This window comes from Bufo gargarizans, chromosome 6, assembly GCF_014858855.1.
Source record: "Bufo gargarizans isolate SCDJY-AF-19 chromosome 6, ASM1485885v1, whole genome shotgun sequence".
In the NCBI taxonomy this organism is placed as follows: domain Eukaryota; kingdom Metazoa; phylum Chordata; class Amphibia; order Anura; family Bufonidae; genus Bufo; species Bufo gargarizans.
In genome coordinates, this window is record NC_058085.1 from 127,070,951 (window position 1) to 127,090,414 (window position 19,464).

At 42.3% G+C, this 19,464-nt stretch overlaps 1 protein-coding gene across 1 annotated transcript in view; it reads left to right on the top strand.

Annotated features, from left to right (window-relative positions):
- The window catches only part of LOC122942041 (vasoactive intestinal polypeptide receptor 1-like), a 206,122-nt gene that overhangs the window by 83,482 nt on the left and 103,176 nt on the right, over positions 1-19,464 (top strand). Inside the window, exons 2-3 of the mRNA XM_044299535.1 lie at positions 7,759-7,873; positions 9,627-9,734. Of these exons, the coding sequence (XP_044155470.1) occupies positions 7,759-7,873; positions 9,627-9,734 (223 nt within the window). The remainder of the gene's footprint in view (positions 1-7,758; positions 7,874-9,626; positions 9,735-19,464) is intronic.

Below are 19,464 nucleotides of genomic sequence, written 5' to 3' on the forward strand. Positions count from 1 at the left end.
CCAGACAAGGTCTTAAAGAAGCATCTTTTTTCTTAACAAAAAAAAAAAAAGCGGCCACAGGCGACTTCGAGGGTCGGATGTGTCCCTTTCTCAGGCTCTCAAAGATATAAGTATGCATAGCGACCCTTTCAGGTTGGGAGAGATTGTATAGTCATGATTTTGGCAGCTTGGCGCCTGGGATGAGATTAATAGGGCAGTCGTACTCCCGGTGAGGGGGCAACTCCTGGACACCACTCTTTGAAAACACATCTGAAAATTCAGAGAGAAAAGATGGCACAGTCTTGGTAGAAACCTCTGAAAGAGACGCCGTGAGGCAATTCTCTCTGCAAAACTCACTCCAACCATTTATTTGCCTTGCTTGCCAATCAATGGTGGGGTTATGTTTAGTGAGCCAGGGTAGCCCCAACACTAGAGGAGTATGTAATCCGCTTAAGACGAAACATGACATATCCTCAACATGAACGTCACCCACCGTCAAACGGATATTGTGAACTATACCCTTAAACGATCTTTGAGAAAGTGGAGCGGAATCGATAGCAAAAACAGGTATAACCTTTTCCAAAGTGCATACCTGAAAACCATGTGTTGTTGCAAATTGATTATCAATGAGATTGACAGCTGCTCCACTATCTACAAAAATCTCACAAACAATATTCTTGCTGTCTAGTGACACCCTGGCAGGTAGGAGAAAACGGGAACTACAAGCAAACGGCAAACCTTCAATTTCCGTATCAACCTTGCCAATAGTAGCAAATGGAAAGTTTTTAGAGGGTTTTTCTTATTTTTGTTTTGTTTTTATTACCCTCAGAAAACTTAATGAATCTCCTAGAGGGGCAAACATTAGCTAAATGATTTATTCCCCCACAACAGAAACAAACCCTCCTCTGAGAGCTGAATCCTCTACTATCAGAGGCAAACAAACCCAGCTGCATGGCCTCCTCCTCAGAGGGGATTGAGACAGACTGAGACCCCTGCACACTGAATGAGACAGCCCCACTGTCCTTGGGCTGAATATGACAGGAAAGAGTAGTCTCCTCTCTCTCTCTCTCTCTCTCTCTCTCTCTCTCTCTCTAAGACGCCTGTCAATACAAACAGCTAGAGACCCATGTCTCTAACGACGCCGGTCTCTCATGAAAAGCGAATGCATCTTTCAATCTTTCCGAAAGACCACGGCAAAATTGACTTCGGAGTGCAGCATCATTCCAACCAGTATCAGCTGCCCATTTCCGAAATTCAGAACAATATATCTCTGCGGACTGTTTACCCTGGCATAAAAAAATGCAGTTTAGATTCAGCCAGAGCAATACGATCTGGGTCATCATATATCTGCCCCAGGGCTACAAAAAATTCATCCACCGATCGGAGGGGCTGTGCCCCCACCGGCAGCGAAAAGGCCCAAGACTGAGCATTATCCCTGAGCAGCGAGATGATGATCCCGACCCTCTGCTCCTCATCACCAGAGGAATGGGGAAGTAGGCGAAAATGGAGTTTGCAAGCCTCTCTAAAGCAAACAAAATTCTCACTACCCCCGGAGAACGTATCCGGAAGCGAGATCTTAGGCTCGGAACAAACTCCATAAATGCAAGCAGAACCGGTCACCTGAAACTGAGACACAGTTTTACGGAGATCTGCAACGTCCAGCGAAAGACCTTGCATGTGGTCAATCAAGGCTGAAACCGGATCCATGCTTAAGACGGTTATGGCGGTTTATAATGTCGCGGATGTGTTAGCAGAAAGCTGGAACTTATAAATAAACAAGTGACTGACTTGATCCCAAACTAAGGAGCATAAAGGTGAGCCCTATAAAACCCTAAGAGCTCTCCTTGACTGCTATGCCCATGCAAAGGTCTTTATGATAGACGATTGCATGCCTACGTACCTAAGTCTGTGTGACACCTGAAAACCCTATAATAGTGAGGGGACACGACCACCGGCTCCCTGCACTTAATACGGACGGAGTCAGGGTCACCTAGAATCAAGCCAGCAAGGAAACACAATAAAGTAAATGACTTATCTGAACAAAGAGCAGACACAGCCACCAGCAATGGCCACTTCATCCAGGAAGTAATATAAACCGCAAAGTGAGGCAGTATGGGAGGGAATATAAAGGAAAAGGATTAGTCTGAATAAGTGGCACCTGGCAGAAGGAAAGGAGATGAGAAAGTGAAACCAAAACAAAGAACATCATACAAGAGGTAGAGAAGAACGTCTGCCAGACCTTCTCACAGGACTGGCGGTGACACAAATTTATTAAGAGGCCTGTATGAAATGCCAAATTTACCCATATGTCCATAGTATTCAATCTGTGGCAACATCGCCTTTTGCTGGAGAATGCTGCTCTGTAGTTTAACAAAGAATATGTTACGGCAACCTTATTTTATACCACAATGCTCTGGTGATTGTGGGAATGGGGGGGGGGGGGGGGGCGGTCACCTGTTATACATTGATGGCGTATCCTTAATAACATTCTATGGTGATTAACTTGTTCATATATCTTTATAGGAGTTGGTGCTCTATTTTGATACAGCGCTCCCAATCTTGTGAATAGACAGAGAAAAAAATGTATATATTGTAGCTGATTGCAATCACCACTAGCGGGAGCTAAGTAGCTTAATGCATACTGTTTTCTTATCGAGTTCAATGTATAAACAGTATGTTGTACATACGTACTGTCCCCTTAGTGGGGGGTACAGGCAGCGAGAATTGTAATATTTAAAAGGGTCCTACCGGACCAAGAATCCCTTTTCATATGTGAAGGCAGGAATAAATAATAAAAAAAGACTCAACCTTCACTGGCACTGATCTCCCCTCTCCTCCATTTCCAGCCCTGCTGGACTGGAAGTGTGATGTGAGATCTACACATACGTTACCGCTGGGGTCAATCAATGGCTTTATCAGTGATGTGTGCAGGCATGGCACATGGTGCTGCCACTGCTGAAGCCATCAATCGGCTGGCAGGAGTAACATCCTTGTAGATGGCAAGTACACTTTCAGTCCAGTAGGAACTAGAAGAGAAGGGAGTTCGCCTTCAGATGTGAACAGGGGTTCCCAATCTCTGCGAACCCTTTTAACTCAGTGGGGGGAATTTATTAAGACTTGGTTTTATACACCAGTGTTAATAAAAAAAAGTGCTGGAGTGAGATGTCCCAAATCAGTTAAGAGGCAGATGTCTCCTAAAAAAATTGGAGCATGTGGAAGTCCAAGAGGCTGAAAATTAAATAGAAATGATTTATGTTAGTTTCTGGAGAAAACTGTAGTAAATGTTGGGCTGTTGGATGTCAAACCCCCCTCCTATTAAACCCCAGTCTCTTTTTAGATTTGAAACTTTTGCACACACATTTGGCTTGATAAGTTCTCCTATGTCTGTGAAGCGTATTTGGAGTTTTGTAATTCTAATTTTTTACATTCCCTCTATCTTTGCCCAGCTTTCATACCTGTGTTGCAGTCTTCACCGTAGATCTGAAAACCATGCTAGATCACAGTTGTAGAAAGACATTCAAAATGATACTGCAGGAAAAAGCCAAAAAGCCATTCCCTCCATCCTCCATCTTCAAAGTTTAATCAGCATTCTTCAGCTATAGCTACATGTATTCTATATGAAGAAGATCAAAGTGGTCAAGTACATTATGTAACCGAAATTGGTTATTAGGATGCACAACCTATCCATACCACATACAAGGTGATATCACTGTGAATTCTCACATCTGCTAAGCTTTTAGCCCCCAGAAACATTGTGCAGACATAGAGAGCCAGATGGGGAGCTCTGAGATAGTGTGACCAGAGAGCACATGCATTTAGTTGAGAAGGATTGTGAAGGAGGAGAGAATCCTGCATCCAGGGAGGAGGAGATACCTGGGTTTCTGAGATGTCAGTAAAAGCATTTCAAGGAAGGACCAAGCACAGGAGAGATGTATCTGGAGCAGCACCTAAAGCTTTCTTGAATGGGGATTGCACTCTGACAAGTACATCTTCAAAGAGAACCAGTTAATGTCCCTTATAAATGTACTTTATGTAGAAAATTCTGCCTTCACCTGGATAAAGGCACTTGGAGCTTTAGATTTTTACAGTCTTGGGTGACAGCTCTAGTACTCTAAGGAATTGAAGGAACCCTTATCTGTAGAAGATCATATTGTCCTGACATGTATAGCCCTCTGCCAACAACCACCTTCAGAATAATCCATGGAAATATCTATTTTCTTGTTCTGTTGCTTTTTTCTGGGGTGGTAAGTGTGTGATATGTTTGTATTCATTCACTGTATGTGTAGATGTTCAGCATCTGTTAACCCTTTCATACATGTATTAAATACGCCCAGGAAAGATGGTAAGCTACTATGAACTTGCGAAATTAGCCCAGGATCTGTTAGATCATGACACAGAGAAAACCTGAATAGCGTATTCATAGAACTCTGAGATTATTAACTTTCTGAAGGTGCCTTAAAAGGAAACTGCAGTTTATGCATAAAATATTTTCTATAGTGTGAAATTATTATGTTTAGAGGTTATATTAAATTATGTATTAGATCAGAAAATATTTTTTTTCTTTTCCAGGAAACAGTGCCACTCATGTCCATAGATAGTGTCTTGTATTGCAGCTCAACATTATTAAGTGATCTTAAGATGATTAAGTTGATGAATTTGCAAATCTGGAAGTCCTATCCTGTGCTGGAAGGTCTTGCCTTGTTTAACCCGTGTACACTTACAACATTTGTATATACCTGGGTTTTGTTTAAGCATTGTCTCTTGGGGTTTTAATGAAAAGTGACCAGGCGATCCTGAAGTTTCTATCCTAAGTGGTAGGTGATGGGAGGGCTGGCATGGATAACCTTTGTAAGGTCTCTATCAAGTAGTAAAACATCCCATCTACGCTCAGTCATCATAGGAACCTATTATTATGATGGACCAGTCAGTCACGTCCCTATTCCTGGAGATCAGAAAGTCATTCCTCTTGCTACTTTTTGCCTGATCATATACTTTCCTGTCAACAGTTTTAGGGTGGCCCCTTTCTCTGAATCTGTCATTTTAGAAGCTTCTTCCTCAAAGTTCTCGAGTGCAGAGCAATTTCTGTGACTATAGAAAAACTGACCACTGGGGATACACCTCCTGATGTGAATGTTATTTCTCCCACCTAACGAGGGAATCTATTGTAGTAGATTGCTGATAAAATGTTTCTAACATCCTTGTAACGGTCTTTCTAATAAGGTTGTTTTGACGGTATTGAATTTGGAGGTCAAACTGAGTCCGATGTTATTGACATTCAATTGTTTCACAAATTTTTTAAGCTGTGTCCTGGTACTCATCCATGAAATTAGTACGTCATCGATATATCTACCCCAGAAGAATAAGTTATCTGCCCATTTTCTGCTGGCTTTGGAGAACACTATGGATCATTAAGAATGGCTGTGGTCAGGGATGGACATAAGCTGTAACAGGTCCTCTGTGCAAAAATAGTATGAGGGCGTCTTGCTATTTAACATCTAATTTATCAAGAGTGAGGGGATCATTATATTGCTCCTTAGTCCTTACTATGACCATCACCTAATCAGAAACTATCAGTAAGCTATCAGTAATTATGAGCCAAAGGAAGCTTAGTGAACTTTGTTATAGTGGCATGGGCCTGGACCCTCCTTAGCTACAGGGTTTCTAGGCACCAATGGTATGTCCACCCCTAGTTGTGCTGTAGTACCAGATGACACCTATAGACAAGAATGGCGCTGTTTGTGAAATAAAAGCAGACCCTAGATTTTAATTTTGGACAATTCCTTCAAAGTGGTACTTCCTCCACCTCCCACTTGCCATTTGTAATGTTGGTGTCTTCTTATATGGCAGATGGGTCATTAGGACCCCTGAGACACCAGGGCTGTCGGGCAGCTGCTACCTCTCCACCTTTACTGTGGTTACTCCTCTGTTTTACATTGTGTTTTACTGGTCAATTGTCATATCTACAGCCATAACATTTAAGGGGTATTCAGGTTACAACAAATTATCTCCTATCCACTGAATAGGTGATAACTATTAGATCGATGGGGGTTCAACTGATTGGTCCAATTATGAGACCGGCTATGCCATGTTCGCTGTTTGAAAGGAGCGGTGGCTGAGCATGCTCATTGCCACCCCAGTCAAATGCTATGGGACTGCAAGAGATAGCCAAGCAATTGATCTCCCCTACCAGTTATCACCTGCCCACTGGATAGGGAGTAACTTGAAATACCCCTTAAATACATTGCACACTGAATGGGTTAATTCCATCACTTCTTGGAGTAAATCCATTTTAATTGAAATTTTATCAATTTTGACAGCTCCCATCATATTCCACATTAGATAAAAAGTAGGTGGGGAACATCCCTGGAACAAATTGTTACAGCCTGAGCTGTAATTTCCTGCACTGCGCTTCTTACGTTATTGTCAGACCCTATAATTATTTCATCACTGTTCTCCTTCTTTTTAAGTGACTGCTCAATGGTCTTAATATACCCTCTTTAGCATACCACCCACACTGTGCAACCAGGCAAGATGTTAATTCCCTTCAAATTACTATAGTTCAGACTTGAACAGGTACAACATGTCGTTCTCATACTACAACTCCCAGCATGACAAGCAAAACAAGAACCTATAAGTGTATCATTGTGTCTGGGGGTACAGGGTAAGTCAAATAGAGCATTACTAATATTTAAAGGGGCATTCAACTTTTCCATACATGGACATATTGACAGGGTTATATTACTCTATTAGTGCATACTGAGTTGTACAATCCTTTTCTGTTTGAAGGACCCCCTGATTTGGGTATTCAGGTGCTGGGACCCCCAGTAATCAGTCTTATCTGGGGTTTTCTGCCAGCATATGCATGTTCCTTGTTCACTACTACAAGAGAATTGACACCTTACACGTAGCCATTGAAATTAATGAGCTGCCCAAGTAGTGCACAGAAAAGCCGGATACCCCAGAGAAGGTAACCTGGCTGAGAGCCTGAACAAGGGACCCCACAAAATAACTCAGAATTTCCTAAAAAGGTAGTTTAATATGGGTTTTCTAAACCAATAGCCTCTCCTTTCAGGCCTCCATCAATAAGCTGGAGAAAAAACTGCTGCAAAAATGAATGTTACATTTCCAGGCATTACAAGGGCAACCTATTGATCTCCTAATATCCCCCATGGTGGCACTGCAAGGGAACTAAATGCTTGCTGTCGGTTTACTCTGCAGATTGCAGGTGATAACTGGATGTCTCATATTCCATATAGACCTTTATTAGATGGACCGGCATTTGAAGCCGTTGGCAGTTAGTTGAAGCATCTTGGTATGGCTTTTACACAAGGATCATAGATTTCCATGCTGTACCTCTTCTAGGGCTCATTGCACATGAGCCTACAGTATGTGTTGGAAGCATACTACTACTTTGAAGTTCACTTTCCGACACATATTTGGACATAGCTACTTGCCATAACTGAGGTGGGTATTGCCAAGAGATGGTGGGAACACAAAAGGGCCACTTAAAAATAAGCGGATTGTTTACCAAAGTGAACCCTGACAATACCTATATAATGTGTATTTCCAACGTTTATTAGCCACCTGCTATATTACACTGATGCTGGGAGGTTGGAGGCACAACATTTTTTTGGGGTTAATTTCTTACACCAACCTCGTTTCCGCCTGAAGGAAGGTCCTTGCTGCTGTTGAAGGTAGAGATCTATAATTAATACTGAAGAACCTGTCTTATAAAATTAGTAGTATATCACCTGTGTGCTTTCTACCTGTCTCCATTAGGTCAACTGTACACACCCCGAATGTGAACTTGTCCTTCGGGTTCTAGAGCAGGAGGCTGAATGTTATAAGAGAATGCGATCAGAAAATGAGACATTACACAGACCCACAGATGAAGGTAAAAGTCATATGTGCCTGAAAATTGACAAGACTGTAAATCTATTGTGCAGTAAAAGTAGAATATTTGTCTTCTTAAATGAATTGTCCAGTTTTGGCTATTCTGTGTTTGGTCACATGATCACCTTTTGTAATTAGTACTGTGTATGCAAGAATGGCTATGGATTATAAACAGTCGGGGGATTTATCAAACTGGTGTAAAGGAAAATCATAGCAACCAATCCGACTTCACCTTTTATTTTTCAAAGGAGCTCTGAAAAATGAAAGACGAAATCTGATTGATTGCTTTGGGCAACTAAGCTAGTTTTCCTTTATGCCAATTTTGATAAATCTACCTCAATATTTCTACCTCCTTGTGCCCAGGAGGATTTAATTTTGCTTTCACCCAATTTTAAAAGCATTCTGACCAATTACTGACAGAGTAGTAGACTCTTGTAGCCACTGCAGACTGTTGTATCCACACACAGCTATTTCTCAACAAAAATGTAATTTTTGGGGGAGAAACCTGTATTGACAAACTACCTTCAGGATTGGTCATCAATATCTAATTAGTGGCGGTCCTACATCCCAACAATCAGCTATTTGAAGAGGCTGCGGTGCTCCGGGGAGCCCTGCACCCTCACAGCAAACCAAGCACATTGTATAGCAGCTATGCTTGGTATTAAAGCTCAGGCCTATTCTCTTGAATGAGACTGAACTGCAACTAGGCCATGCGACCGATTAATTTGATGTCACATGGCTTATGAAAGGGCCTTAGCAATCACTGGAGCTTGGAAAAAGCAATCACTGGAGTCTTCAAAGAGCAGATAAGCAGGGGGGCCTGGAGTCGGACCCCCACCAATGAGATACTGATAACTTATCCTTAGGATAGGTAAGTCATCAAAATATGAATCCCAGAAAGCTCGTTTAAGAAAATATGGACTCTTCTTTTCACTACCAGATATCTTCAAAACATAACGTTTTGCAAATTGACTAGTAGGTAAAAACGCTATCTCCTTTTTATTTTGTTTTGTTTTAGTGACCATTTAATCCGTGACTCACAGCTGATTGACCAGTTGAGTGCCTTAAGCCATAAGTGAAATTCATCAAAATCTGTACAAGTGGAGATTTACTCACTCAATTTGTCTAATGAACAGTCCAAATTTATAAGGGGACGGACGCTCATTCAGGTTTCCTGATGCAATTTTTGAAACTAAACTTGAGAGGATCATAAATGGAGAGAAAGCATAAAGAACTGAATTCTCCTCCTTTTTAAATTCACTCCTGGTTTTGGCTTCCAAAACCGCATCAAGAAACTAGACCGCGTGGCCGTACCCAAAGGTAAGCAAGCCATTGTACTTGACATACCAAGTGAATAAAAGTGGTTCCCTAAGTGCCCAAGGAGAGAGACCTATATGTCTAGATCATAGTAATGTCTTCCTGGCAGGCAATTGCTCTCCCTTCAGAGAAGTTACCGTGTAGATTGTCGTTCCCCTCCAAAAAAGAAAAGTAACCAGACAAACAAACAAAGAAGTTGTCCAGTATTAGGAAAACATTGCTCCTTTTTTGCAAGAGTAGTGCCCCACCTGTCCACAGGCTATGCATGGTATTGTAGGTCAGCTTTCTTCACGCCAATGGAGCTATGCCGCAGAACAGAACCCATAGACAGTTGTGTCACTGTTTCTGGAAGGAGGCATTCATGTTTCTGTAATCCTGTACAACTCCTTGAGCCATGGTCTTATGATTCATCAAAAACACTTATTTTTCTGTTATAGGATGTCCTACTGAGTGGGATGGTGTTAACTGTTGGAATGCAGCTTTATTAGGAGAGACTATGACTGTCTATTGTCCAGAAAGTCTTCAGATATTTCTTAAGACCAACGGTAGGAAGCATATTAATGATTATTTTTTTTATCATCCCTCTGTCCTGTTATTCAATTTTTTCCATTAACTATGGTAATATGGACATGGCCTAGAGCATGCAATACAGGAGCTTCTGTAGTTGAAGTCTATGAGTCACCATTAACTAACTACATTTATGATCATACTCAATGTTAGCAGACGATGTACACCTCCTAATATTACTTATATCATGCACAAGGTTCTTTATGTCCAATCTATAGGAAGCAGGATTTTAGGAATGTTGATTACTCTTCTCAGCATCTACAATTTCAAAGAAAAGGTCACAGTTGTCAGCAAGCTGAGAAATGCATTGATCTCCTAGGTTATGTAAGAACATCACGGCCACTAACGCAAAGTGGGTGTGAAGCATGTTTCAATAACTTTCCAGAATTGTTAAAAACTAGTGAACTTTGTTTCATCTGTAAATAATAATAATTGCTGTGTTGTTTGGAGACCTAAATTGTGGTAGCAGTCACACCTGGGCCCAGGTGCCTGAGAGAGTTCACAAGCCCCTCTGTCTCATATGAAAGCACAAGTATTATAAAATTGTATGGTAGGAGGCCTTGCAGGTAGGAGGCCTTGTAATATACACTCCTAAATATTCAAACATGTGAATTGAGGAAGTAGCAGGTATTGCTTAAGATCTGCAAATGATCAAATATTCAAGACCCTAGCTTTGTAGCATGTGGGAGAGACATGAAAGCCAGAATGAAAACAAAAGTATTTTATCCACATGAAACCTTAAAAATTAGATCAAGTCGCGTGGGATGATTGTGCAATCTTGTTCATCTCGGTGCCAGTTATCTCCAAATGAGAGGAACAAAATCCTGAGAGACCTTGGTTTATCACTCCGGCAGATTGCTACATGCCTAGGACGAGATGTCAGCACTGTTTATTGGTACATAGCCCAGTGGTTGGGAGAACAACAAGGAACTAGAATGACAGCAAGAGGTGCAAAGGTGAACCTTTGCACAGACGGATTGTCTGAGCAGAAAAACGCGTAATGATCTGCTCTGTACTGCAAGTGAAATTGGATGTCACATCCCAAGCCTAGGGTGGCAAACAATGTCTACACAAACCATCAGAAGGTGTTTGCACAACACTGGGAAATAAGCCAGATGTCCAGGTACACCACCAGCTACATTGACCTCACACCGCTAGAGATGTCCCAAACTATTCGCCGGCGAACAGTTCCCGCCGAATATCGCATGTTCGCCACGGCGGGCGAACTTATGCGATGTTCGGTCCGCCTCCTATACACCATCATTGAGCAAACTTTGACCCTGTACCTCACAGTCAGCAGACACATTCCAGCCAATCAGCATACCCTCCCTCCCAGACCCTCCCACCGCCTATCAAAAAGCAAGGACAGCATCCATCTTAGATTAATTCTGAAGCTGCAGTGTCACAAAGTTGTAATCGCAATGTGATTAATACAGGTTATTTTATTTGCATTGCGATTACAACTTAGAGCTGGGTTCCTAATGGTTATATTGATAGAATATAACGAAGATTGAGAATATAGTGCTATATTCGTTGTCAATTCTAGCAATACAACCATTAGGAACTCAGATCTAAGTTGTAATCGCAATGCGAATAATGCAGGTTATATTAATCGCATTGCGAATTCAAGCTAGCGAATGCAAGCTAACTAAGTTCCTAATGGTTGTATTGCTAGAATTGACAAATATAACAAATATAGCACTATATTCTCAATCTTCGTTATATTCTAGCAATACAACCATTAGGAACCCAGCAGCTCTAAGTTGAATTCGCAATGCGATTAATATAACCTGCATTAATCGCATTGCGATTACAACTTTCTCAAATCCGACAGTACATTCTAGCATGGAGTCGATTAATTCAAGTTCTATAAATCGCATTGCGATTTCAACAGAACTTCTGCTGACTTCCGTGCTCATGGAGCGTCCCCATCACCATGGAAACGACTCCATGCTAGAATGTACTGTCGGATTTGAGAAAGTTGAAATCGCAATGCGATTAATTCAAGTTCTATAAATCGCATTGCGATTTCAACTTACCACACTCTGCGTCAACTACGTAATTTTCCATGGGTGTTTTGCCATGGATCCCCCTCCGGCATGCCACAGTCTAGGTGTTAGTCCCCTTGAAACAACTTTTCCATTACCTATTGATGTATATTGCGGTTCACACGGTTCGCACGTTCACGAACATTTGCGGAAATTTGCGTTCGCCGCTCGCGAACGGAAAATTTTATGTTCGCGACATCACTACACACCGCCGCTCTCAAAGGCTATCATGATGCACAACAAGAAGGCAATGAAGGCTGGAATGGAGGTCTACCCTCTTTCAGTGATGAGTCACACTTTTGTCTCTGACACAATGATAGCTGGAGATTGGTCTGGAGACCACATTGGACAACTCCATGAAAAGGCCTTCCTAAGGAAACGTTACACCAATCCTGCTCCCGGGATTATGATGTTGGGTGGCATAATGTACAGTGGCCAGAGCACTCTAGTCTTTATTTCAGGTACACTAACAGCCTGGCTATACATTGATTTGGTCATGGAACCAGATGTACCACCATTTCTTCAAAATGCCCCAGAAGCCATTTTTCAACAGGAGAACACCAGGCCTCATGTTGCTTGTGTTACTGTGAGCAGTCTGCATTGCTCAAACATGCTACTATGGCTTGCAGCATCTCGAGACTTGTCTGCCATTGAGCACATCTGGGATGCCATTGGTTGGTAATTACAAAGGGAGCTGCCAGCAGTGAATCTTGATGATTTGTGTGCCCAAATGCATTCAGAGTGGCAGAACATTCCTCAGATAACAGTTAATAACCTCACTGATGGCATGCAAAGACCGGTATGTGCATGTATTTCTACAAGTGGTACTAAATACTGACTACATTGAGATGTTTTAAATATTTTGCTTCCATTTTATTATCCTTTGCATATTATTCACACATTTGTATCTGGTTTTGCAATGTCTATGTTGAGGAGTGTATTTAGCATTGGAGTCTCTTCAAGTTATGCTTTTAATGCAGAGAAGCATGGAGGCAATCATAGAATGAAAACAGAAACAATTAGTCATGTTAATGAATTTTCTATTTCTGCATATTTACAAGATATCCTATCTATTTTACATTTGATCCCAAAACCCTTTGTATGATAAGGGGTGCAGAGGTAACAGTTACACCTGGGCTCACAAGCCCCTCTGCCATATAAGAAAGCACAAGTATTATAAATGAAAAGGTATAATGGTAGCACTACCGCATCTGATTCCAAAGAGGGGTGCTCACAGCAAACAGATTCACCCAATCTATAATATAAGTAACAAAATTAATAAAAAGCTGGGCACTCACACTTATCTGGAGTAGGTGGTTATTTAATTCAACATAAAATACAGATAAAATAACAAACTTTAAAATGCATGCATTTACATATAAAAGCCCTTAATAAAAGATAATCTAATGGTAGTCTGCCAGACTTGTAAGGGCTATCAACCCACCAGAACCAAGGACTAGGCACGGAGAAACAATTGTATGACCAAACCAGTCCACCGTGTGATGAATCACATTGACCTCAAATCGAAAAGATTCATAATTTGTCCATCCGACCATTGCAAAATCGCAACTCGGAACATATACCACATGTAGTAAATCAGTCTATCTATTATTGTTCCACGTAGAAAAAGTAAGGATTGGGCAGCACAGCTGTATATCAGGTAAAGGCGGAGTGCCAGCGGCTGTGAAGGCGATCCCCCTCCAAATAATAAGCGAGAAAAAATTCCACGGAACCTCCAAGGCGTAAAATAGTATTATTGTTCCACACTATTTGTGAGAGTATTGTTCCACACTATTTGTTCATAGTATTCCAAGTAATATACTTGAGAAGTTTGACCACACAATAGTAGACTCAGTTCCGAATTGGTAAGAACGTTTGAAAAATCAAGAATCACAACCAGCAAATCACTAAAGCATTCCTCTGAATCGTGCGGTATACTCACAGGCTTTTGCATGAGCGGGATTCGGTGCGTGTTTTGCGGCGTCCCGCATGGTATACTGCGCAAGGCCCCCCGCTCCTGTTTACTCACGTGAGAGCCAATGTAATTTGTCAGAGGTGGAAGTCAAGATGTTGATTCGTGTCCTGAAGTTACTGGCACAAGTATCGATGCTAATTATGAAATTGTTCGCATACGACAGACGTTGGCAAGGACTATATGGATGTCACGATAGGTAGGTAAGGGGGAAATAAGCAAACACAGGAAAACAGACAGAACAAACGCCTAGGCCTAAAAGCTAGGGAGAAAAGGATAACCTCCTAGCGATCCCTAAAAGTTTTCCCTTAACTGCTGTGCCCATGTGCATACTCATATGGCGGATATGTACATGCCCTCGTGCCTAAACCTAAACACCCTGGGCAAATCCTAAGCAGCAGGTAAAAAGGAAAGAGGCAACCTGCTTCTTCAAACCAGGAGGAAGCAAGCGTCTCCCTAGAGGCCTAGATAAAACACACAAAGGCAAATAACGGAGAGGACTTATCTTGAGCAGAGCCGGAGCAGACAATCTACCACACATCAAGAGCTCCCAGAAAAGAACTATAACTCGCACAGGCAACTGGGGGAAGGAGGGATAAATAGCCTCACTAACAATGAAAGTACTAGTGAAACCTAGTACACTTGAGGGAAGGTAGATCCCGCTCAAACCCAAATCAAAACAAACAGAGAAGTCAGACATGTGCAGCCAGTCTGACAGACCTCTGCACATTCATAGGGCAAGGCGTGACAGTACCCCCCCTTCTATGGGTGACCTCCGGACACCCCGGACCAACTTTATCCGGGTGTGCCCTGTGAAAGGCCCTCACCAGGCGGCTAGCACTGAAATCAGTAGCCGGAACCCACATTCTTTCCTCGAGACCGTATCCCTTCCAGTGCACCAGGTCCTGGTCGGGAACCCAGAAGAACACGTGAGTCGAGAATCTTAGAGATCTCAAACTCCAAATTGCCATCCACCAGGACAGGGGAAGGTGGCAATAGAGATGGTTTATTTCTTTAATAAAGACCTGTGAAACACATTATGGATCTTCCAGGTCTTAGGAAGAGCCAGACGAAACGCCACCGGTTTGACAATCGCACAGATTTTTAAGGGCCAATAAATCTTGGACCCAATTTCCAAGATGGTACCTTAAGCTTAATGTTTTTAGTGGACAACCACACCGAATCACCCACACACAGGTCCGGACCAGTCATACGTCTCCTGTCAGCCATCCGTTTATATCTTTCACCCATCTTTTCCAAATTAACTTGGATCTTCCGCCAGATAGATGTATTCACTGAGGCTGAATGTAAAAATAAATTCCCCATTAAAAGTGTCCTGTCTGACCAGGAAGAAGTACAACAGCGACTTAAAAAGATTAAAATAGACAAATCGCCAGGACGGGATGGCATACACCCCCGTATCTTAAGGGAATTAAGTAACGTTATAGCCAGGCCCTTATTTCTGATATTTGCAGACTCTATACTGACAGGGAATGTCCCACAGGATTGGCGCATAGCAAATGTGGTGCCAATATTCAAAAAGGGCCGGTAAGTTTAACATCTGTTGTGGGTAAACTGTTTGAAGGTTTTCTAAGAGATGCTATCTTAGAGCATCGCAACGGAAATAAGCAAATAACACCATATCAGCATGGCTTTATGAGGGATCAGTCATGCTAAACTAATTTAATAAGTTTCTATGAGGAGGTAAGTTCTAGACTTGACAGCAGCGAATCAATTGATGTCGTATATCTGGACTTCTCCAACGCATTTGACACTGTACCACATAAAAGGTTAGTATATAAAATGAGTGCTCGGACTGGGAGAAAATGTCTGTATGTGGGTAAGTTACTGGCTGAGTGATAGAAAACAGAGGATGGTTATTAACGGTACACACTCAGATTGGGTCACTGTCACTAGTGGGGTACCTCAGGGGTCAGTATTAGGCCCTATTCTCCAATATATTTTTTAATGATCTTGTAGAAGGCTTGCATAGTAAAATAAAATTTTTCGCAGATGACACTAAACTGTGTAAAGTAATTAACACAGAAGAGGACAGTATACTACTACAGAGGGATCTGGATAGATTGGAGGCTTGGGCAGATAAGTGGCAGATAAGGTTTAACACTGACAAATGTAAAGTTATGCACATGGTAAGGAATAATGCAAGTCACCTGTACATACTAAATGGTAGAACACTCGGTAACACTGACATGGAAAAGTATCTAGGAATAAAAAAAAAACTGTGTCAGGCAGCTGCTGTCAAGGCCAATAAGATAATGGGTTGCATCAAAAGGGGCATAGATGCCCGTGATAAGAACATAGTCCTACCACTTCGCTAGTCAGACTACACATGGAGTATTGTGTACAGTGAACAAGGCAGACATAGCAAATCTGGAGCGGGTCAAGAGGAGGCAACTAAAGTAATGACTGGAATGGGGCAACTACAGTACCCTGGAAGATTATCAAAATTAGGGTTATTCACTTTAGAAAAATGACGACTGAGGGGAGATCTAATTACTATGTATAAATACATCAGGGGTCAGTACAGAGATCTATCCCATCATCTATTTATCCCCAGGACTGTGACTGTGATGAGGGGACATCCTCTGCGTCTAGAGAAAAGGTTTGTACACAAACATAGAAGAGGATTCTTTATGGTAAGAGCAGTGAGACTATGGAACTCTCTGCCTGAGGAGGTGGTGATGGTGAGTACAATAATGGAATTCAAGAGGGGCCTGGATGTATTTCTGGAGTGTAATAATATTACAGGCTATAGCTACAAGAGAGGGGTCGTTGATCCAGGGAGTTATTCTGATTGCCTGATTGGAGTCGGGAAAGATTTTTTTTATTCCCCTACAGTGGGGAAAATTGGCTTCTACCTCACAGTTTTAAGTTTTTTTTTGCCTTCCTCTGGATCAACTTGCAGGATGACAGGCCGAACTGGATGGACAAATGTCTTTTTTCGGCCTTATGTACTATGTTACTATGTTACCATAGATCCCAGAAGATCCAGTCCCAGAAAAAGTACCAAAGTGTGGGTGAAAACCATATGTGCCAAAAAATGGCGACTTATCAGTGAACTCCTGTCTACGGTTATTCAAGGCAAATTCGGCTAGAGACAAGAACGAGGACCAGTCATCCTGGTTCTCGGCAACAAAAAACCTCAAATAGGTCTCCAGGTTTTGGTTAGTGCGCTTTGTCTGACCATTCGACTGGAGATGAAAAGCCGAAGAAAAAGACAGTTAAATTCCCAGACGAGAGCAGAACGCCCTCCAAAACATGGAAACAAATTGCGCCCCCCTATCAGACACCACATCAGAGGGAATGCCATGTAGTTTCACAATGTTATCAATAAAAACCTGAGCGAGAGTTTTGGCATTGGGCAAGCTAGGTAACGGTACAAAGTGGGCCATCTTACCACCAAAATAACTGTTTTCCCAGAGGAACTCGGTAAATCGGTAATAAAGTCCATGGACAAATGCGTCCAAGGACGAGATGGGATAGATACAGGAAGAAGTGATCCTGAAGACCGAGTGTGAGCCACCTTTGCGCGTGCACAGTTCTCACAAGCTGTCACATAACCCTCCACACCCTTGCGCAACCCTGGCCACCAGAATCTCCAGGAAATAAGATCTATGGTGGATTTGCTTCCAGGATGTCCCGCAAGGACCGTATCATGATGTTCCTTGAACACCTTGTATCGCAGTTCAGCAGGAACAAACAACTTGTCTGGAGGACAAGAATCAGGAGCCTCCTCCTGGGCCCCCAACACCTCCATCTCTAACTCAGGGTACAGAGCGGAAACCACCACCCCATCAGCCAAAATCGGAGTGGGATCCTCCGAATCACTCTCTCCAGGAAAACTATGTGACAACACATCTGCCTTGACGTTTTTAACCCCAGGGTGAAAGGTGACCACAAAATTGAACCTAGTAAAAAAACTGTGACCATCTAGCCTGTCTAAGATTCAGGTGCTTAGCAGACTGCAGGTAAGCCAAATTCTTGTGGTCAGTATATACCATAATAGGATGAGTAGCCCCCTTCAACCAATGACGCCATTCCTCAAAGGCCAATTTAATGGCCAGCAACTCTCTATTTCCTACATCATAATTTCTTTCAGCGGCCGAGAGTTTCTTGGAGAAAAAAGCACACGGATGCCATTTGCTAGGGGATGGACCTTGCGACAGAACTGCTCTGACCCCCACTTCTGATCCTGATGGGTCTCCAAATCGGGTGAGTAAATTAGTATATCATCAAGGTAAATAGCAATAAACCTTCCCACTAAATGATGGAAAATATAATTGACAAATCGCTGAAAGACCGCTGGCGCATTAGTTAAACCAAAGGGCATGACAAGATTCTCGAAATGACCTTCGGGTGTATTGAAGGCCATTTTCCACTCATCTCCTTCCTTAATTCTGATCAGATTATAATCTCCTCTTAAATCCAACTTTTAGAACACCTTGGCTCCACCAATTTGATCAAATAGATCAGAAATCAAAGGAAGGGGATACGGATCACGGACCGCAATGAGATTCAATTCCCGGAAATCTAAACACGGTCTAAGTGATCCGTCTTAGGGACTTAGATGGCCTAATATGTCCCTTTGCCAAACTCTCTGCAATATACTTCTGCATAGCTTCTCTTTTGGGTTGGGGAAGGTTGTATAGTCAAGATTTTGGCAGTTTAGCTCCAGGGATGAGATTGACCGGACAATCATATTCTCGATGGGGGGGCAACTCCTGAGCTCCACTCTCCGAGAATACGTCCGCAAAATCAGAGAGAAACTGAGGAAGGACCTTAGTAGACACCCCTGAGATAGAAGCACAAAGACAGTTGTCCGAACAAAATTCACTCCAGCTACTGATTTGTCTTGTTTGCCAGTCAATAGTAGGGTTATGCTTTATCAACCACGGTAAACTCAGAACCATTGGAGCAGGCAAGCCCTTCATAACAAAAAAAGAAATGGACTCAACATGTGAATCACCCACCCTTAACTGAATGTCATGAACGATATGAGTAAGACTCTTTTGTGAGAGAGGAGAGGAATCAATAGCAAACACTGGTATCTCTTTATCTAAAGTGCTAGTTCTAAAACCAAGATTTTGGAGGAAATGAAAATCAACAAGGTTTACCCCCGCACCACTGTCAACAAATACCTCAAAATCAAAATTTCCTGAGTCTAGCGCCACCATGGCAGGCAGGTGGAAACGGGAATTGCAGGGAGAATACATATTTGCTTGCTCAGACTCCCCATTCACACTACCAAGAGTCAGGGAAGTTATTTTTTTCTCTTTATGTGAATACCTCCGTAGTTTTTCATTACCGCTTTGAAGTTTAACAAAAGGACACACATAAACAAAATTACCTTCTTTTCCACAGAAGTAACATAGCTTATTCAGCTTCCTAAAATCCCTATCACCTGATCAAAAGGAAACCTGGCCCAACTGCATAGGCTCCTCTCCTGCCCCAGATTCAAAAGTCATATTACCCCGAGGACTAGGTGGGACAGATCCACTTACAGACGGGACCCCCCACTCAAGAGGAATCTTATACTTCTCTCTAAGACATCTATCAATCCGCACTGCCAAAGACATGGCTGTCTCCAATGAATTGGAATACTCATGAAAAGCAAGGGCATCTTTCAACCTCTCAGATAACCCCTGACAAAACAGACTCCGGAATGCA